The following is a 22,926-nucleotide window of genomic DNA, read 5'->3' as shown; positions in this document are numbered from 1 at the left end:
ATAGCACGCGTTCCGTTTTGTGGATTGGCTGGTTATTTGGATTACGCCAATCAGCGTCACGACAAGAAACTTTTTAAATAGTTGGAGAAGAGTTACTGTAGTCGAAGATATTGGCAGTTAAACAAGGCATTGGTTTTTCGAAAACTTAAACCTTTTTGTTACTGATGCCTATATCTTGATAACCATTTGGCTTAGAGTGATGATATTATGGGTTTTATTGCTCCAAAGCATTAGCTTTTAGTAAGTGAACATGAATTATGAATTTTTGGTTTTCGGCCACCTGATTCCCCATATTGAAACTTTGCAGTAGCCGAACGATCGGAGGATTTCAATATCTTTCAAAGTCCGATATCATCGGATGGCAAAATTAAGATCGACATGGAAGCACGAGTCAGAGCGGTTGGGGCGAGTCATCGAAATATTCGGAAGCCCACAGATTGATTCACGCACTTAAATGCATTCGAACTCTATTGAAAACCGTGTAGTGTGCAGGCAAATATAACACAGATGATGTCTAAAACTGGCATTCGAGAAATTTAAGATTACCGAGATATTCGGAAATTTATTCTTTTTGTTAGCGCTCGGCTCGGAGATTTGCAAAAATAAAAAACTCAGCGTTGAATTTTGGTTGACGAAACCTTCATACCTAAACATGACGAAGGGACTAGATTGGATTGCCATGATGTGATACCTCACAACACTAAACGAAAAACATCTTCGCTTTTACACGATTTTTTTTATCATTCACAGATTTTTCGATTTTATTTATGTGTGTGTATGCCTCCTTATCACAATAGATCACAACAATTATTTAAATAATTTTTCTTTCTTTATGGCAGTGGGTTCACATTCCAATTACTATAGGAGAAGTCGATATTCCCATGATAGAAAAAAAAAACAAACTGATGCACTAAGAAAAAAAGGGTTCATTGTTTCATGCTATTTTTAGATACATTTTTTGAATCTGGTTTTTCTGTTCTGTAGGTCTATTTTTAAAATTGGATATTTTCTGTGTTCCATATTGAGCGCTGAGTCTATACATTAAGGGTTCATTCCATTCATATAAGATTTTCTTTATTTAGTTTGTATTTACATCATCCTACGTAGCTATTTGTCCATTCAAATATTCAATATACACTTTGTACAAGTAGTTTTTTATTACAATGTGAACCATTGATTTTATTTTCTGTTTTTTGTTTGTTATTTATAAATTCTTCATTTTTCGCATATTTTATACAAATATTTTTACAAAGTTTAAACTTTTTCCCATGCAACAGTCTTTGACTTTTTAGTGTACAAACCAGTTCGGTTCTCATTTCTCTAGCTTGTTGCATTTGTCTCTGCCTCAATTTGTGCTAACTAACTCAATTTCGAGCTACAACAGATGATAATATAATAATATTTAGACAATAATATTAATACAGTTCATAATATTAGGCAATAAAATAAAATATAATAAAATAAAAACTTTGATCGCTTGCACGACAATGAACCTAAGATGAGTCTAAACTATCTAAATCTTTGCACTTTTTGACAGCGAACCCAGCGAGCCGTGACAGGGCCACGGTTCGCGTTTGTATTTTCCCTTTTTCTTCTGGTCGGTGGGTTGCTGGTGGTTATTATTTATATATGTTACAAACACTTTTCCTTCACAGGTTTTTTTTCTCTTCTGTATTTGGTTGTACAGTTTGAAAGTGGGCTGGCTGATGGGTATGAGGCGTCATGAAACCAGGAAATGGGACACAGTCGGGAGGAGGGGATGTGGGGGAACGATACCGGGGAGTCATAACTCTTCTATCTATCAAAAAATGCGCACCGCGTAATTTAGGCGATTCAGCGATCTGATAAGTGCACATTTTTAGCAGCTGTTTTGACAGATTTGGGTGTTTTTCCGTTGATGGCGCTAACGAACAGATAGACGGTTTTTCATCAGGCTCCATCGCTCTACTTGACTGAGCTTGATTTAGGTTGTGGTTGTCTTTGGCAGTTTGTACAGTGGTTCTCAAGCTGTTGAATTGAAACACATTACTCTTGACGAGACCATGGCCAAGAAGTGATTCAAGTTTCAGATAGAAAAAGCAAATTGAGAACCGCTGGCAGCGCAGGAGTTTATGCGTTTCGTGATTTGTGATCTGCCGGGCTCATTTCCTGGCTGGATTGATGGAATAGGTGAGCAACCGAAGACATGCTTTCCGAGCAGAGAAAAGCGCCACACCCACTCGTTAGTGCCAAAGCTTCAATTACCGTCAGTGCGATATTTTTGCGATTAGGAGTTCGCTCATCCGGCGTGGGGGATGTTTGCTGGAACCGCTGATGAGCGGTCGGTCATAAATCAACGGTAATTATCGTTGGTACTTGGTAGGTTGCGCGGGAATTTGGGGGTGATGACGGGGGACGAGGAATGGTTCCAGGGATTTAGTTGAAAATCTAAAATTGTACTAATATCAAACGTATTGCTGCGCGTGTCCTTGGCCGATCGCTCGGGTATAATCAGAAGCCAAGTATGTATGTTGAAGTGTTTGTGTGTGTTGGAAAACCCGTGTTTGGTTTGCTTCTCTTTACTTGATCGCAGCCACCAGAAAAAATGGCGACATGCCTCCCCGTTGGACTGCAGTCGTGGCCTTGAGAAGCGGTGACGGTGGTGGTACGGTTTTGATTTCGGTTCCGGGTTTACTGGCCCATTAGTCACGTGTATTCCGATCGCCAGCTCTGCAATGGACAAGGAGAAAAGAATTGAAATTAGATACAGTGTATCTTGTGTTAAAACTAAAATTAAAAAAACGAAATAATTCAAATTTATTTTACTGTTATGGCCTATTGGATTTTCAATAAATGATCTTTGCATGAATCTACTTTTGGTATTTTTACACAGCACTTTGTGTTTCGCATTCGGTGTTTTCTAACAATTAACGTTTTTGATTCTGGAGTCTCAAATAGATGATTGGATTAGGTGAAATGGTTTGCATCGAGTTTTTGGGAAATCAGTGTTTTGAATATTAGGCACAGAGAAAGAAACTTACCATCGAATTCAGCCCCAGGTGGTACGCGGATTGCGGATGCCCTACAGCTCCCCCTCCAAGTGGAGCCGCGCTGCTAAAACCATTTTGTAGACTGCTGGACGAGCCGAGCGAGCCCAGTCCTGTGGTGTACCATCCGCTGTGCATGTGTGAATGGGCAGGATGAAGTCCACCGGACAGATGGGCGTGTTGTCCTGTTTACAAGAAGATAATACGAAAATGGTTCATTAGTTTGAATTCCGAATTGAAGAACGGTGATTCGGACGAATGGAAACTTACCCATCGACGTTGGGAACGCTCCTGGGAAGGACTTGTTGTGGTCCAGGGGGTTCATGAGATCACCGAAAGAAAAACTGTAGCCGGGTGTCGATTTCCGTTTCTTCGATTTGGCCGTTAGTTTGCGATTTCTCGTTTGGATGCCTTCCTTCTTCATCGTGAGTGGTCGGTCCACCTGCAAGTAGCAGAATCACAGAGCAAAAGTTCTTGTTAGTCATGTTCAGAAATTTGTAGATGATGTAAATTAATTTACAAAACTTTTAGAAATAGTTAAAATGGTTCATTCGCGTCCCCCTTGTTTCAGTTTCCTTATCGCGATGGAATGCACTTCTCGAGAAAACCATTTTATTTTCGGTCGCATAATTAGTGCCAAAGATTCAACCGGGAAAGATTACAAACCGTCGTCATCAACCAGCCGGCAGCCAGCCCCATCCCAGTAGTTAGCAACGGATGAAATGTTCTGAAATTAATCTTGGACCGCAAATCAGATCCCGTTGGTTCGTTTGTTTGCGCTCGGTATGAAACATTTCTAACGTTGCGTTTGGGTGAGGCTGCCGCTTGCGCAGTAATTCGCATCTGCCGCGGCAATGTGATGGAAGTGCTCGATGAGACGCGATGACAGACGACGAGATTAATTGGCGTTTCGTACGGAGCATTTAGCTTCATTAGGGAAGAATTGGACCACACCAGCAGACTCAGCAGCGGGCAGGGATCGATCAAGTGTGTGACGCGGAATAATTGCCAAGATAGGCGTACTTGTGCTATTTGAGTTATTGAACGCAAATGTGCTACAGCTTTTATTTAAAAAATAGGATTCGAATGATCGGATTCGGAGAAATATGAAAAGCTAGTGAATATTAAATTATGGAGATTAATTTCGGAGCATCAGACTCGTACCATTGGATACGAAGAATTTAATTTAATGAGTGGATTTGGAATTGATTTTGAATTGATTTGCTCATAAGGCATAAGGATTCTTAGGGCGTGATGAGAACATCATCGGGTATTGTTAGGAGTATTAAAAGCCAAGACTATTTTATGGTGGTAGAACAAATAATCATTTAGGCTTTGTAGTGATGAACTTTGTCAAACTTAAAAATCACTCTAATAAAGTCCAAAAAAAAAAAAATTTAGGCTTTGCCCTCAGCTAGTGGGAATAAGGACAAACAGTTCATGGTTTTCTGGCTTGGTCTCTGATTGTAACCTCAAAACTATTTTCCAGAACCTTGACCATCTCTTCCATTCTTTATCTCCACATTTCATGTTAGCACAACCCGCCAAGGTCGCCACCCGCACTCGTGCCCGTCTCCCAGCCAACCATAACGAACTCACAGATTGATCCACCCCAGCAGCACCATTTTGAATTATTCAAAAGCCACATTATTTGACGACCATTATAATTAAAACACCCGATAACTCATTTTTGTGCTTCACCTGCATTTCTGGTGCCGCGCAGTGACAGAGACCAACAGCCATACGCCCGTGGAAAACCGGACCACAAGTTTTGTTCCAGTTCCGCATTGTGCTATTGTTGCCATTATTGTTATTACAACAATCGCCGCCGCCCCGCACAGACCACCGCGGTGAGGTAGCTTTCCCTGCCTACAAAATCGCCCATTGCTCCCACTCTCTGATTCGATTTTGATGAAGTTTTAATTTTTTTAATGCTTCATACCACACACACATAGCGAGCACGCTGCCTGTGGACTGACTAACTGGGCTGGAGCGAGGTTTCGGGTCCGAACGATGACGAAGTGGATGGCGCGCGATGATGATGACGACGACGACGGACCGAATCGAGCAAATAGCAGTTTTGCATAAATTTGAATAATATTTTTTTCCATTAGATGTGCTTAATGAATGGAAAACACCGCACATTTTCCCTTTTTGAATTTTTCAGTCGAACACATTTTTTATGTTCGGTCTCTCCCCGTGTTTAGTTGGTCCCTTGAGTGTGTCCCCGGTCTGCTGATGGGTTTTGGGTGATCTCTGTGCGATGTTATGTCGGTGGCGTGGGTCTGTGTATTACCATTATTACATTTAGTGAATAGCTTTCTTTTGAAGGGGATAACTGACATTTTCCTGTGCGCCAATTTCGGTAGCCTCTTTTGCTTATTCTGTGCTTCGGAAAAGTATTGTGTCAGAAAAGTACAGTACAGAAAAGTACGAATCGAAGTACTATGCGAAGTTTTTCACAATCGTGGTTGCAGGTAGTGAACAAAAGTAGTGAACTGTTTCTGCATCCTATTGAACCGTAATGCGAAATTATGATGTACATAGTGCCTTCGAGCAGCTGAGAAAGCCATCATCATAACGAAGTAGGATTTATCCATTTCAAAAGTTTCAGCTACTGTGCCACATTGCATTGCATACCGGCCCAATGATATCGACGGCGGGGGTGCCTAGCGGGGGAGATGTGCTCATACCCGAAAGCAATTAAATTTTTGCTTAGCCCAGTGGGTTTTGATGGCATCGTTGTCGTCGTCGTCGGTGGTGGACCTCGTAAAATTGGGTTTATAGTTTTGTGCAGATGATGGAATTACAATAACTCTCCCTCCTCTCCGCTTGCTACCTACTGCTGTTTCGGCAATGCCCGGTGGCACAATGACCACGACCACGGGGTAACAAATGAGTCTTGGGGAAAAGCTCGCCCAATTGGACGCCCGCCCGGGCGGTGGCGTTGGGTGCGCATAAAACACAGTTGGTAGTTAATTTTCATTTTCGTTTTTCCTATGAAAAGCAGTAAAAATCACGTTCACGTCATCGCTGACTAGCGGAGGGCTTATTATCTTTGTGCCCGCTGTCGAATACAACGCGAACGGGGGTGGTTGCGGTTGATTCGATGTTGATCGTATCGGAACCAGGGGGTGGAGCACAGAAGGCCCAAGATGAGCGATCTGCGTTGATGATTTCTGGGAAATATCCGGAGCTTTTCGATCCTCCAGAGAATTGAGCCTCTTGATTACTTTGAATTGGAATAATTATGGGTAATTGGGTATGATAAAAGTGATCACACCTAGTATAATACGAATAAAAAACATTTTAGAGAAAATTTCTATCTCCCTCTCAAATTTCTCCATCTGGTGTTGCTGTTGCTCAACAAGTAAATCCCAGACCAAATTCCTTTACCCTTTTCTTTGGACTTCAGCATTTTAATTGTTTGGAATAATTTTCTAATATATTTATCAGAACTATCTCAATACTCTCCATTGATTCGAGCCGATTTGAAGCGTCATGTTCGATTGGATCCCAAAAGGACTGTTCGATTGGTGACCTGTCAGTGTCTTCGCTAAACTTAACATCTAGTGAATTTACTTGAAATGAAATTAACCAAAATTAACAGTGATGCTTTTCAGGCTGAAAAATTTTCAGCCTATGAAAGGTTGGTGCATTATTTACTATAAATCGTTTGTAAAAGCCGTAAGATAGAGAATTATAGTGTGCTGCTTCAAATGAAAATCGTAAGCTTTTTTTGGCAACGAGTGCTCTAATTATTGTTCAAAACAGTTAATCGTTTCGCAATACTAATGAAAATTGTGAATTTAATTTGAATGCTAAAATAACGTATGAGCAAAAATTGGGAAATCAGAAAGCTACTTTATTAGGCAAACAAGCAGTCCAAATCGTCCTTTTGCGTTTGATCGATTAATTTTTGGGAGTTGGTTAGAGATACAAACTGCGACAAATACAGTTGTTAGGTTGCTCTCTGAGCAAAGCCGTGCTGAAAGGGCTTTTTCGCAATGCGTTATCCACCATGTGGTGAGGAATGGGCGTCGGTTCAAAAATGCTTGGCGGCTGGTGGCGTTTGATGCAATTTTTCACAGTGGCAGTGGCGTTTTCGGCGTCAGGCTTGCGTTGGTTTCCACGAAAAAATCTTCAAAGTTTTGCCAGGAAAATGTTCTAATTTTTCACGAGAAAATTTTACAAATCTCCACGTGAAGGGAGGGATCGTTTGGCCGAAAGATATTCTAGCGAATGCCACTTGGTTGAATGACACGTTAGGCTGAAAGTGATCTTTCCGATTTCCATTTTAGTTGAATTAGCAGTTGGCCGAAACGATTATTAGGCTCATGCGGTTGAAACTGATGTTTGCTGAACGGGTCATATGGCCGAAAATGTCGTTTGGCAAAACAATCCAGCTTTCCACGCTCGGTAATGGCGCCGTGTAAAAATCAATCGGTCACTGTACTGTTTGACACTAGCTGGAGGAAAGCTCACTGACGTTCCTGGGTGAGGGGGAGGGAAAAAAGGCCTTTTCGCAAGTGAGTTTTCTTACAGCTAGTGTCAAAAAGTACAGTGACCGATTGATTTTTACACACCGACAAGCCGCCATTACCGAGCCTAGAAAGCTGGATAGTGAATGAAGAAAAGTGTAAACGAATTGAGATGTCGACATACCAAAGTCAAACATATGTTCAACGGAAGTAAACATGCGGATCATTGCACAAATTGGCTGGTTCAATCCATAAAGAGTGCGATGAAAGTTCGGTTGCAACAGAGATCGCTGTCTTAGCATTCTTCCTAAAGTCCTAAAGTTGAGCTGCGACAAAAGACAGGGGCAATTTATGTCAGCGTTGAGCAATTTGATAACAAATGTAACTTGCTGCACCTTACGCTTCCGATCAAGGGTTCCGAGGCCAAGTAGTTGACATCTATCGATATACGTTGGAAGGTTTGCGGGATCACGCCATGGTAGATGTTTGAGAGCAATCCGTAAAAACCTTTTCTGGTCCCGCTCAATTCGTAAGCTTTACGTTACGTCGTTCGGCGCCCAAACAACAGAAGCCGTTTCCAGAATTGGTCGCACGGGAGCACAATAGAGTGCTTTAAAACAGTGCGGATCCGTGAAATCCTTGGATATTATTGAGATGAATCGAAGCTGTCGGTTTGCTTTAGAAATCATTGTGGTATATAGATGTGAGACGTCCCACTTCTTATTATCAATTCTAATTTCTTCGTTCTCACAGTAAGAAGTGAGAAGTGACAACTGAGACGAAGAAAATGAGATAGAAGCGAGACATCCCACTTCCAATTCTCACTTCATATGAGAAGTGAGATGTCTCACTTTTACTTCTAACTTCTCACTCCTCATTTCACACTGCTCAATTTTTCACTTCTCACTGATTATAATGAGAAGATAGAAGTAAGACGTCTGACTTCTTATTTGTCACTACTTACCTCTCATTTCTCATTTCTAATTTCTTATTTCTCAAATGTTATACTTTTCACATTCAATACTGTTCGACCAAACATCTTCGACCGTTTGTCTTTTTCGCAAACCGACAGTGTCACCCATTTGGCTTGTTTGACCACGACGTTTTTGGCCAAACGTCCATTTTAGTCAAACGGTATTTTAGGCCAGATGACTTTTTCGGTTGAAGTACCTGTTTGGCAAAACAACATTATCGAGCAAATGATCAGTTCAATCGAGCGACATTTTCAGCCGTTTGTGAATTTCGACCAAATGACATTCGGCCAGATGGGTGTCAGTCCAAAATGATTTGTTCGGCCAAATGATATGATTGGGTCAAACAGGCTTAGTAAGCTTCAGTCAAACGATCCTTCCATATTGATTCGAATGTTGCGCAGAACAAAGAGCCAAACAATCAGAAGTTTTGGAGTTTTCACGAAAAATTATTCAGAGTTTCCGCGGAAAACTGTTTGGATGCTCCATAAAAAAATAATGGAATTTGCAGTCAACTACACAGTTAAAAATGATGAAATTTAAACGCTACGGAATTATCTGAACCCAGAATTTTGTGCTCAATAACATTTAATTTTACATCCAACTTTTTCTTGTATACAATACGGCACGCAAGCTCCATAGTAATGACAACCTGTAATTTTAAAAAGTGTTGGAAAAATGAGTCGAACGGAGCCTTTTTGTTACATCATATATGCTGTAACATTTTTATACTGTGTAGTGGCTAGAGTGAGCGCAGCCCAATGCCAGTTTTTTTGGGGTTCTGGGTTCGAATCCCGCTGTGGTCTTCTTTTTTTAAAACACCACTGAAGATTTTCGCGAAAAATGAGTGAGGCGTGAGAATGATGAACGAAAAAAAAAAATCATCAAGTAGGCAAGATTTCAACTGTATAAGACGAGTTTAGTACTTTCCATTTATTTCCACTACGATTTGTTATCTATACCAATACGCATTTCAGCCTCAAATGTGAGGCCGTCTTCAGTGTCTCGTACTTGAGTCGACGTCTTAGACAGTTGAAGACATTCCACTAAAAGAGCTTAAATATTTTTTCTAAAGAAACGATTTATTTTCCAGGCCTGCTCTAGAGAAAAAAAATAGCGAGTAAAATATGTTTCTCGCCACATACTGCAAAAAAAGATTCTCCCTCGTCCCGAAAATCGCTTGTTTTCGTTTCACCGAAACGAAAAGTACGAACCCTGCAAATAATGCATCAGAACACAAAATTCATGGTTTACCTTTACTTTTAAAATCGCTGCGAAACTACTTTATCGACAATATGATGACATCAACAAAAAAAAAAAAAAGTGACTACAACAGAATCGAACTAGCAACATGGCGAGTGACAGTCATCCACCTTATCTCTTCTCCTTGCTTACCTCGTGATGATTTATGTTGAACAGTTTATACAACTTTTCCGTATTATAAATTGTATATCCAGAGCCGTAGCTTGGCCTCCCGGGGCTTCGCTATCTTGCACATGTTTAAAACAAAGAGCGCGTTAAAATCAGGGAGGTATAAAATCAGTTTATTGCGGGGTGTAATGCATTCCTCAAGCTTCGATAACCTTTTAGAGGTTGGAAGTAAGCATTACTTTCCCTTACTAAAATTCCTATCCGTTTGAAATTTTTTCGAATATTTGATTTCAATAATTCTGCGCAAAAAAAATTATTTGAACTAGTAGTTTGCGGATTCTTGACAAAAAATCCGAACTTCCTTTTTGTGAATTCACGCACTAGTGGATCTAATTAGCCAATAAAAAATGTGCTAGTCGGAGCTTGAAGCTATATTGGACCTAGACAAATAAAAAAAAACCTTTTTATGGAGTGGATTGGATTACTTTCAGAAACTCCATATTGATTGTGAAAAAAATCAACTCTAGAGTTGTTTGGTCGGTGGTTTCAAGGAACTACAGGACAGGACAGTGAATTGGTAGATGGTCGGAATAACGATTGGACCTAGTCGTATCAAGGAAAACCTACAAGTTTCTGGTTTAATGAAATCGGAAATATGTATCACTGGATCAAATGCGATGGTTCTCGGACCTTAAATAGTTTGTCTCAAATTCACACAAGCTTTCTCTGTGTTTTGGCTTTAGGGTATTGAAAAGTCCCCTTCTAAGGCTTCCTCCCCAGAAACCACTTCCATGCTCTGTTGAACTTAGTCTGTAGATTAAAAAAACACCTTAATAAAGATTAAAAAAAAAAAAACTTCCATGCTCCTTTCCATTTGCATTTCCTGTGCTTATAATTTTGATTTTACTTCAAATTTACCGTCAAATTAATGATGAAAAAGACAGTTAAGGCGATGGCCCAAATCACCTAAATTGAGTTATATACGGGAAGGGGCTCTCTGGATACTAGTCAAACGGTTGATTAAACAATCTTTGATTACCGAGGAAATCATCTAATCGCTTGAAAATGAATAATTACTTTGAACCAGTGAAATTGAGAATAATTTGTGATCATTACCCTTAGCGAAATCCTTGATTTCGGTGCCCCCCTAAGGCCTGGCGCCCTTGGCGGGGCCAACCTGCCCAACCACACGCTACGGCGCTGTGTATATCATAAGAACGATATTATTATTGTTTCAGTCATACGATGCAGAATTGAAAAAAACAATAAAGTTCGTTTGAATAAAGCAACAAACCAAACAATTATTTTAATCCTACTAGATTCTTCTGCGTGTATGGAAAACTCTTCAAAATATCACCGAAGCTTTTTTTTTGGAATTTCCACTAAACCATTTCAGAATTTAAAGTTAAACATTCAAATATTAAATTTTTACGAAAAGTTCTTTGTTTTGCTTATAGGAAATTCTACGAAAATTCTTCAGAAAATTACTAAAAAACGGAAAAGGGTCGTTTGGCCGAAAACCATTTCCGCAAAATGGTTATAAATGAAGAACGGTTTGGCCAAAAATTTCAATTGGCCAAAGCGACAATCGGCAGGAGAAGCCGTTGTCTCCAACATGTCGTTTGGCCGAAAAAGTCGTTTGGCCTAATGAGTCAACAGGCCGGTAAAATGGACATTCGGCATAGCTATTCATTTGGTTAAAAAAGTTATTTGCCCTAGCCTGCCGTTCAGCCGAAAAGGTCGTTTTGTCAAATAGATCATTTAGTCGGAAATGCGGTTTGGTTGTTTTGCAGAAAGGGCAATTTGGTCCGCAAATGATCTTTCTGCAAAACACTCCGACACTTTTGGCCGGACGTCCATTTCGGCCAAATGGCCCTTTCTGTCAAACGACCATTTCGGTCAAGTGAGCTATTCGGTCCACGGATTTTTTCAGCCAAATAAACTGTTCGGCCCAAACGACATTTTCGACCAAATGACATTTTGGCGAAATAACTTCAGGCTATATAGATGGCCTTCGGCTTAATGGTTTGTTTGTTCAAATGCCTTTGGCTTTCTGTCGAACGACCTTTTTCCGTTCAAAAATTCTATTTCAACGAGACACACTTTGGATTTCAACGGAAATCGTACAACACGGTAATAAAGTTAAAAACCCAGATTAATCTTTCTCGTTTCTTTCGAGTGAGTAACTTCTACGCACTTTTGGTCTGGTTCGGGTTTTAAAAATTAGTACAATATCGGGTTCGGGTCGGGTACGAGTCTAAGAAATAAAACACTTTATTCAGTTTTTTAATAGTGAGCCTAATTTTTTGTGTGGGTTTAAATTTTTTTCGATTCTACGGAACTCGCATAGTCCTGGACCACTCGTGCACGACAAGCGAGCCTTTTTCGAAGGTGTTGTACTTTTTACAACGATGCGAGTCCCGGAAGGTTAAAAAACAGAAAATATACGAGCTTTCGGGCAAAACTTTAGTGCGGACTTAAATAATTAAATTATGTCGGGTTTGGGTCGAGTTTGGGACGGGTTTACGACAATTCAAGCGACAATCGGCCGGAAAATCCGTTGTCTCTAACAGGTTGTTTGGCCGAAAAAGTCGTTTGGCCTAATAAGTCAACAGGCTGAAAATGTCGTTTGGTCGCAATGGTTGCTTGACAGAAAGGGCCATTTGACCGAATAGGTCATACGACCAAATGGCCTTCCAACTAGACGGCCATGTTGGCCAAATGACCTTTCCGGCCAAACGACCTTTTCGGCAAACGGTTTTTTCGGTCAAGTGACCTATTTGACCAAACGATTTTTTTGGCCAAATGACAAAACGATATTTTGGGCCGTATTTCCTTTTCGGCTAAAGTCGGTTTTTGACAACATCTCTGCATCTGTTTTCAAAAACCGACTTAAACAGCTGCATCTTCAACCTGACTCAATCCACGTCTGAAACAGCAACAGTAAGGTGAGTTTCTGTCATCACTTTTCAATTGTCAGAGTTTTGCTACTTGGTATTTTTTCTCTCTCTCTCGGTGGACTGGAAAAACACGACGAGTGACGACAATGATCGTACCTTACGGACTGGATACCTGAATACTTGACCACACTTTATTTTTAAGAAACAAAATTTTGACTATGTTTATGATTGTTTTGATTTTATGTTTGTTGGAAAAGATATGTGGTTTTTATGTCCTGTTGAGTATGTCATCAGTGAAATGCTCAAAAGAACTTTTCCACATCTACGCCCTCATTAAGAACACTATCAGATGAGGTTTGAACAACAAATAAACAAATAAATGGCATTTTCGGCCAGATGAGTCTAATGATGGCGCTTTCTGTCGTTTGGTAGGAAGTTAATCGGCGAAAAGCCATTTGCTCGAATGCCACTTGGCTGAATAACACGGTAGGCCGAATTCTATTTGGCGGAATTAAACGTTTGTCCGACACGGTTGTTGAGTCGAAAATGGTTTGACTGAAAATGTAATTCGCCCGAAAACGACATTCGGCCGAGCTCTCAATTTTGCCAAAATGTTGTTTGCCCTAGCAACCCTTTAGGCTGAAACTGCCGTTTGGCCGAAAATGTTGTTTTGTCGAATACATCATTTAGCCGAAAATACCGTTTGGTCGTTTTGCAGAAAGAGCCATTTTGTCCGCAAATGACCTTTCTTCAAAACACTCCGACACTTTAGGCCGGACGTCCATTTCGGCCAAATGGCCCATTCTGTCAAACAGGCAATTCGGTAAATTGAGCTATTCGGCCAACGGATCTTTTCAGCCAAAGGAACTGTTCGACCCAACGACATTTTCGGCGAAGTAACTTTACGCTAGATGGGCTTCGGCTAAATGGTTTGTTTGGTCAAATGCCTTTAGCTTTCTATCGAACGACCCTTTTCCGTTCGAAAATTCTATTTCAACGAGAAACTCTTTGGATTTCAACGGAAGTTTTTCTTAGTTTTTTCAAACTTTAAGTGGAGTCTCAATGTGCTGTGGATTCAACTGCTTCATTATTGATTTCTTTCCAGTAATAAGAAGGTCATCCACGTAAAGAATTTGTAAATTTCGTCTTCGGCGCGAATGTTTGTATACAAACAAGAAATTTGGTCTGAACGCTCGAATCCCAGTTCTAACAGCTTCTGGTTGAACTTCTCGTTGAACTTAACAACTGGAGCGTAAATATCATCAAAATCCAATCCTGGCTTCTACAAGAATCCCTTTCCTACAAGTTTGGCCTTTTGTCGCATATGTTATGTCCATTTGTGACCTCTTCCACCCGAAAAATCCAATTTAACTTCAACGGTTTTTCTTCTACTGGATCTTCGTGCATTGTCAAACGGTGTTTTTCTCCAAAGATCGATGCTCATACGCAACTTTCAAATTAGGTCTTCAAATACTTGCAGAAGAGTTGCCTTCCTCGAGATGCAATCATGCAATCTGCTTCCTGATCAGGCAACTTTTGGAAGAGAACTCTCGCATAACTTTTCAAAAGGACCTAAGTAACATTTTTTTAATGAATTAATTTGAGTACTGCAATCAACAGAACAACATGAAAGCTATTGATTGCAGTATTCAAATTAATTCATGAAAAAAATGTTACTTAGGTCCTTTTGAAAAGTTAAGCGAGAACTGTCTTCGCTTTGGGCGTCGCTATTTTTTCACGCATTGCTTTCGAACCTCTTAAGACTTCTTGTACACCAATAATAACGCCTTCCTATCTATTTCGCTAAATTTGTCGGCTTAGATTTCAACCTCGAGAGTGTACTTCACGATGACACGGAATTATAGACTCCAGATAAGTTTAAATACAAAGTTTCCGGGCGTATAGTCTTTCTCAGTAAAATTCTTAATTTCATTTACCGCCGCTTCTTTGCCGGGAAAGGAAATGCTTCCGCGATGGAAAGTGACAGATCCATTTATCTTTGCATAGCAGGCGTTAGTGGTGTTACAAAATTCGCTCTACTTGCCAACTGATTGCGTACTGCTCACGGAATGTCTATAGCGGAATCATTGCTTGACTATTTCTTGTCAATTTTTGTCTTTTTGCACGGTATTTTGAAAACCATATCACCTTAAATCTGCAAGAAAAATCGTCAATTTGAGAATATTTTCTTGGTCAGTTGAAGTAGATTTTTCTTGGTCGCTCTTCTTATGATTACAGTACTAGGTTAGAGCAGTTCCACTAATGCGAAGCACGAAAAAAGATATGTTGCCGATTTTTGACATCAATTCACCATGGGCAGTAAACGTGAAACTGTCTCCTTGTTCGATACTGCAACGGACCCAGGACAGCTTCAAACAGGCATTGAGAAAGCTTTCATGCCTCCTGTCACTCCCGACCCAGCCGTGTTTAGTATCGAGAGCGTCCGGTCTGCACCTACAAGCGGGTATGTTTCTGATCTTTCGGTTCCTGAGGGTGTTTCGAACCTTAGTCCACAACATTGTCCTTCGATTCGAGTGACCCTTAAATTTACTATCGGAATACAAGCGGATTACGAACAAAAATCGATACATTCTTCTTATCTGTTTCGGAAAAATAATATGATTTGATCGTTTTGACCGAAACATAGCTTGATGATCGGATTAACTACACTGCATACCGATTTCAGCACTGAACTACCAAGCGTGCTAAATACTCGAAGGAGTGCTACACAACTTTTGCCTTCCTTGATACAATCGTTAATCTTCGCCTCAGTGTGATACGTAAAGGCAATAATTGACTACCTTACGACGATTGCAAACGTTTGATAGATGTAACTTAGTAAAAAATCCAAAATTTTCTAAATAAGCGTTTTGCTTTAAATAGTTCAAAATACAATGTTATTCACGATAGTTACATAGTGGAACAATCTTGGGCTCAGCTGAATCTTCCCGACTACAAACTTTTTTTGTGCAATCTTCCTTCTGATTTTTACACAAAACAATTTATTATAAAACAATTTACAATTTTGCAAGCTTTTCTTTACATTTTTTGTACAAGGTTCTAGGAATTTTGCTCATGCCCAGTATACATACAGAATTATTAGAAAATCTAAAAACATTCGCTCGCTAAAAGTAGGAAGGTAAGAATGGGTCCATCTAATCTGATTCAATTAGAAGGAAAAAATAAGATAATATTAGCTAATTTTGTTTCACGAACCCGAATGTTAAAGGATGTTTAATGCATTCGAATTAGAGTTGACTGCCCTGTTTAACTGAGATTATTTTGCTGTCACTTATTTCCATCAATTCAGATGTATGTTGTCACTGACCTCAGTTAGCTCAATTGTTCATATTTAGCAGCTTTGGTTTAAAAGCTAGGTAAGGTTCACAACACAAACTGCCTATACTTTAAATGAAACACTTATCCCAATGCAATGCAGCAACATTTTTGTCCCCAGGCGTTTCTTTTGCAATTTGCCAGTACAAACCGCCAAATCAAACAACTTCAAACAGCTGCAACTCCACCCACCCGAAGCAATTGCAGACCCCAAAACGTTCAAGTTAATGGACGCGCGCAGTCACAGCTGCTGCGCGTTCCTGACGCCAAACGAGCGACGTGTCCAACGACCTTCCGCGCCGCAATATCCGCTCATGGCGAAACATTTCGAGGACGCTCCACTTGCGTAGTAGCTGCGTCGATCTTCGTTACACCATGGCGAGCTGGTTGGTTCTTCCCAAAGTACGACCGCAAGGCGTCCCCGAACCAGACCCCGCCGCGTGCGCGTGTGGAATCGTTTTGTTCCGCGCAAAGAATGCAACTACCACTGACGACTGCTGAAATATCTGTACGGAGGTACCTATATGAAAATATGTGTATCCAGCGGGGCATACTTACATTATGCAACTTGTAGTACAGTCCACAGGCATTGCAAACTGGTTCTCCGCTTTGGTTCCTCCTCCACAGCGAAGTTGTTGTAGTTTTGCAGTTGGCGCACGATGTTCCCGCCCGCCGGGCAGCACTCTGCTGGGACTGTTTTTGCGCGTGAAATAAAACAAAATCAAACGAAAAAGAAGAAGAAACCAGACAAGTGAGACAATTTTAATTACATTTTGGTCGCGCAAAAAGTACTTGATGCGGTTCGTTCGGTGGATGGGATTCTGTTCGCGTTCAAGTGTTCGTTCGGGCTAGAGACAGGCGACCCAGAGACTTCCCCAACTTTCCAATTCACACACACGCCCGGGAGAGGAGGACAGACTTTCGGTAAAACGCAGCATCTCGTGTCAAGTGGCGGTTTTCTGACCGAAAGTCACGTACCTTCCCACTGTATAGGTTTCGAACGCTGACGACCGACGACGGTGGGAACGAAGCGTTCGATAAAACATTTCTCACACATCGCTGCCGGTATCATCCAAGACCAACAGCTGTGCGAAATCGAGCTTCATAAATTTAACGCTTTTATTTTCCGCACAAAAATGCTAAGCCTCTGGAGGCGCCCTCCCGTTCGGAAACGAGACCCTCTCGCGCACGCTTTTCACACGGCGACGACAATAGCAATAACAATTATCGAACGGCTAAAGCATCGGATACGTGGGCGTATGTGGAGAAGAGAGCCAAACAAGGAAAGTTCGTGGTTTGATTAGAAATAATTTACTCGAATGAATTTCATTTGGGATGGCTCATTCTGCCTCATTCTTATCTCAACTTAATAGGAATTAGGAGTAAAATATTTCCAGATTGTAGATAATCTTATTTGGGGCTTTTAATCGGGATTCAAAAGAATGCCAATCGGAATTCTAAGAAATCCTAATATAGATTCTCAAAACAGCGAATCGGTATCCCATTCGGGATTCGAAGCAATCCTATTTGGGATTCGAAGCAATCTTTTTCGGGATTCGAAGCAATCCCATTCGGGATTCGATGAAATCCCATACGGGATTCGAAACAATCCCATTCGAGATTCGAAGCAATCCCAATCGGGATTCTAAGCAATCTCATTCGGGATTCGAAGCAATCCCATTCGGGATTCGAAGCAATCTCATTCGGGATTCGAAGCAATCCCATTCGGGATTCGAAGCAATCTCATTCGGGATTCGAAGCAATCCCATTCGGGATTCGAAGCAATCCCATTCGGGATTCGAAGCAATCCCATTCGGGATTCGAAGCAATCCCATTCGGGATTCGAAGCAATCCCATTCGGGATTCGAAGCAATCCCATTCGGGATTCGAAGCAATCCTGTTTGGGATTCGAAGCAATCTCATTCGGGGTTCGAAGCAATCCAATTCGGGATTCGAAGCAATCCCATTCGGGATTCGAAGCAATCCCGTTCGGAATTCGAAGCAATCCCGTTCGGAATTCGAAGCAATCCCATTCGGGATTCGAAGCAATCCCATTCGGGATTCGAAGCAATCCCATTCGGGATTCAAAGCAATCCCATTCGGGATTTGAAGCAATCCCATTCGGGATTCGAAGCAATCCCATTCGGGATTCGAAGCAATCCCATTCGGGATTCGAAGCAATCCCATTCGGGATTCGAAGCAATCCCATTCGGGATTCGAAGCAATCCCATTCGGGATTCGAAGCAATCCCATTCGGGATTCGAAGCAATCCCATTCGGGATTCGAAGCAATCCCATTCGGGATTCGAAGCAATCCCATTCGGGATTCGAAGCAAACCCATTCGGGATTAGAGGCAATCCCATTCGGGATTCGAAGCAATCCCATTCGGAATTCGAAAGCAATCCCATTCGAGATTCGAAGCAATCCCATTCGGGATTCGAAGCAATCCCATTCGGGATTCGAAGCAATCCTATTCGGGATTCGAAGCAATCCCATTCGGAATTCGAAGCAATCCCATTCGGGATTCGAAGCAATCCCATTCGAGATTCGAAGCAATCCCTTTAGGGATTCAAGCAATCCCGTTCGGGATTCGAAGCAATCTCATTGGAATTCCAATAGGGATTTGAAGGAGTTCAAAATGTTGAATAAGAATCTCATTCGCCATAGGAAGGTATCCTGTTAGCAATAACCTTGTTGGAATTTAAAATCGAAATGGTCTACTTATAGGTTACAAAAGATGTAACAACCCTCAATGATCTATTCGTACGAACCGCCTCTGTTCGAAAAGCATTTCCCATTCCGAATAACGCAACTCCAATTGTTGCATATTCCAACCCCCTTTCTGCGTGGTTCATCGATCGATTCGACACTGACTGGAAAGGGCGTCTCGTTTGTCGGTGAATCTGGTCTGGGCAGAATCCCATAATCCGCAAACCAGTGCCTGTTGTTTTTTTCTTTCTGTTGCTCGTTCATGTGGGAAAAAGGGGCTAAACCTTGTTAAATTTGATGCCGAGGCTGCTCCGTAAGGCAATTCGTTAACCGAAAGGGCACGCACGGAATCGAATCGGAAGACTCTGGTGCGAGAAATGGATTGCTCGCTTCGGACGTTTTTCTCACATATAGAAATCGGGGGATCATCGGGAGGGATGCGTTTGACTTGGTTGTGAGTCATCATCAATTTCACTGGGACCTAACAATTTAAACAGATCTTGATTACAGTATTCGACTGCAACACTCCATTGTTAATAAAAAAATGAACAATTTGAACATCCTCACATCACACCTTGAACCTAAATGCTTGCATATTTCGTACTTTGGCGCATTACGTTTGATGGATTCCTATCGATTCCCCGCACGGATAGCGCGGCGATACTTACGGTAACTGGTTTCCGCTTCGGTTTGATCAACGGCCGGTTCTGGCCGTTCATCTTGTAGTACAGCCCGCAGGCATTGCACAGGTAGTGACCGGTGGCGTCCCGCCGCCATAGGGGCGTAGAGGTGGCACCGCAGTTGACGCACTCTCGGCCTTCTGTGGAACGGGAAATACGGGAAAACGAATTAGAAGATGGAAGAAAGAAAACCGCCAGTGAGTCAAGGTGATTATGGGTGGCGTTATTCGATGGCAGAAAGATTGCACAATTGTGCGGTCAATGACGACCAGGCAGCAGCGACGACGGAAGATTACGGGTGTTAGTTTGGGGTGTTACAACAGTCAGCAGTGTAGGTGGCCAGGTGTGCATTACGGAGAACTTGAAACCGGAATTGGAAGGTTTTCCTGAGGATTGATGGCATTTATAGGGTATTGGAAGGTTGATACTGCATCAAAAACACATGAATGTGATAATCACCAGTTGCATAAACAGAAAAAGCTCGCTTTTATTCTCAATAGAGACTGAACATTGCATTCGGTGCACATAAAACTTTGAGGGACGGTACAAGAGTTCAAGTTCTTTTAAATTGGCAAATTCACATCTCGCAATACATAATCGAATCAACTATCTATAGTCTGATTGAGCTTAATTTTCAAAATTTAGATCAGTATCTGTTTTGATTGAAACCTTCATATGTTTTTTATATGCCTACCATGAGAAGCTTTGTGTTTTTTCTAATCCAAGGAAGACCTTCATGTAATGATTTCCGAGCTCACGGAAATCAAGATAACAAGCATTTGCAGGTAGTTTTAAAAATTTATAAGTGGAAGGTACTTCCAAGTGATTTATAGCATAGAGTTATATTGATGCTTCATCAAAGCTGCAATAAAAATGAATTCTAATCTGTGAAAAAATATTTACAACGTATCGGCAACGCATCGCTGATGGCCACTGTTTGGATAACTTGCCTTGGCACAATTTAGTTTCAAGTTTGTCATTTGATTCCGCACGTGTGGTTTCTGGAATGATTTCTCCATGATGGATTACTGAAATTTATTTACAAATTGAAGAACTAATAAGCCAATATAAGTTCGCGCGAAAAAGAAAAATAAAATCACAAATTTTATGTGAATTTCAATAATTGAAAAATGTCAAACCAAAGCAAATTTGTGAAATAGTTACCGAACAGTTGCACTGTTGAGTGTTTTGTGAAACTCACAGAAAATCGCGGAGCAAATTAAGAGTCTGGTTCAACTAATTATATCATCGACGGTAAAAAGTATCGAACATGATATTTTTTGTGGGATTCAAAAGGATTTTAGCAGAAAAAAAAACCGAAATTATCATAATCGATTGTGGCAAAATCACCATCTTCGACTTGTCATTATAAAACTGACTGGACAGTACTTGAAACATCCATATTATGGGGGGAGAATTTATCTTCCATGTACATGGGAATCGATTCCCTATTTCGAATACATACATTGGGTTGACCGTTTTGCCACGAAGTGTTTTCTGCAGAAAGCCAACACATGTTGCTAATGAATGATTGTAATGAAAAAGGTTTTGATGCGTTTTACCCAACAAAGCTCGTCTTTCGAAACCTAAAACAGTTTGTGTTCGTAATACAGCTAAAACAAAATAAAAATCATAAACGATTGTTATTTTTGTTATTGTACTAAGCTGGTTTACTTCCTGGAATATTTTTCATCTCGGACTCGCCCGGTAGTTACTTCAGAACCACCAAAAATCCTTAAAAAATGCCACTGCTTCTGAAATTTCATAATACCAAATTTCATCGGATTTTTCTTTGAAAGTTTTTAAGATGCTTTAGAGCTTCTCATCAAAGCACTTTGAAGGATTTCTGTTAATCTGCAACTTGCACAGTCAATTATTTAGATTCTTTTGTAGAGGTTAACGTAGTAAAATTGTGTCATAGGCTTATAGATTTTTCATTAAGAAATCCTCAGGAAAAGCGTTGAGGCATCGTTTGTTGCCGAGGAAGCAATGTTAGTCGAATGTCATAATAATTCTCTTGAGCATGGGACGTTTGAGACTTCTTGAAAAAATATCTCGAAATAGAGCTGTTTTTTCTCCTGCAAATCGAGACCATTGTTGTTGAGCATTACATTTTGTCAAGCTTTCTGAAGTAAAAAATGACAATTGGACTTGTCAAAATCAAAATTGCACGATAGTGGCAGATTCAGCTCGTCGTTCGTCACATCACTTTAATGGTAATCATTCCGAGATGTTGAATACAATTTGTTGCAATAAAATTGGTTGAGGAGAAATGATTGGAAGGATTTTTATGGAGGTTTTATATGGAGTGAGGCAATGGGTTACAAACGATTTATAGTAACGCACCAATCATGGGATGAAAAAGCATTCACTATCAGTGCTCAGATTAGGAAAATTTGCCGAACATGAATTCCATTTGGTTTGAAATTTTTGATGGCTTAAATGATAGATCGTGCAGATTATTGTTGTTTTTGATTACTTGTCGTAATGTAATAACCAAAAGTAATCAAGCAATTTTGTGGCATAATTAGAGTTAGAGCTTAAATACATGATGGTTTTTACTTGTTTCTACACTTTTAGTTGGAAGATCAATTTTACATAACATATCAAGAAACTATATATGTCGGGCTAGTCGTTTTGGAGATACGATTTGTAAAAAATAAAAAATAATATTTCATTGATTGGCAATACACACAACATGATGAGTAACCATACGCCTCCATGATCATGTCGACTCACTAACCAATCCACTACCAACTAAATTCTTAAACGTTCTTAACCTTCCGGGATTCGCATAGTCCTGAATCACTCACTCAGTCCGGCCTCTGTTGTGCACGAAAAGCAAGCTTTTTTCGAAGGTGTTGTACTTTTTACATCGCAAAGGTAATATAGTCTTGAATGGCGCTCTTTTGCGAAGGCTAATGCTGTAGATTAGTTCAAGCCTTCAAGCCTTTGGCAGATGTGCCATTTTTTGTCGACCGCTTCTGTTTTTGATTTTGACATCAAATTGATCAATTTTATGGGCGAACGCTCCACCACGGACCAGGTGTTCGCCATTCGCCAAGTACTGCAGAAATGCCGCGAATACAACGTGCCCACACATCATCTATTCATCGACTTCAAAGCCGCATATGATACAATCGATCGGGACCAGCTATGGCAGCTAATGCACGAACACGGTTTTCCGGATAAACTGACACGGTTGATCAAAGCGACGATGGATCGGGTGATGTGCGTAGTTCGAGTTTCAGGGGCATTCTCGAGTCCCTTCGAAACGCGCAGAGGGTTACGGCAAGGTGATGGTCTTTCGTGTTTGCTATTCAACATCGCTTTGGAAGGGGTAATACGAAGAGCAGGGATTAACACGAGTGGTACAATTTTCAATAAGTCCGTCCAGCTATTTGGTTTCGCCGACGACATAGATATTATGGCACGTAACTTTGAGAAGATGA

At 40.8% G+C, this 22,926-nt stretch overlaps 1 protein-coding gene across 2 annotated transcripts in view; it reads right to left on the bottom strand.

Moving 5' to 3' along the window:
- Window positions 1-730: 730 nt before the first annotated feature.
- Window positions 731-22,926, bottom strand: part of LOC134225485 (GATA-binding factor C) — a 61,976-nt gene continuing 39,780 nt past the window's right edge. For both annotated transcript variants that reach the window (XM_062705593.1, XM_062705602.1), the window contains exons 3-7: window positions 19,463-19,614; window positions 16,644-16,778; window positions 3,297-3,468; window positions 3,021-3,211; window positions 731-2,709 (exon numbers count right to left, since the gene is read on the bottom strand). In XM_062705593.1, the coding sequence (XP_062561577.1) occupies window positions 2,686-2,709; window positions 3,021-3,211; window positions 3,297-3,468; window positions 16,644-16,778; window positions 19,463-19,614 (674 nt within the window). In that variant the 3' untranslated portion in view covers window positions 731-2,685. The remainder of the gene's footprint in view (window positions 2,710-3,020; window positions 3,212-3,296; window positions 3,469-16,643; window positions 16,779-19,462; window positions 19,615-22,926) is intronic.

This window comes from Armigeres subalbatus, chromosome 1 (genome assembly GCF_024139115.2).
Source record: "Armigeres subalbatus isolate Guangzhou_Male chromosome 1, GZ_Asu_2, whole genome shotgun sequence".
In the NCBI taxonomy this organism is placed as follows: Eukaryota; Metazoa; Arthropoda; class Insecta; order Diptera; family Culicidae; genus Armigeres; species Armigeres subalbatus.
This window is presented reverse-complemented; position numbering and strand designations above follow the sequence as displayed.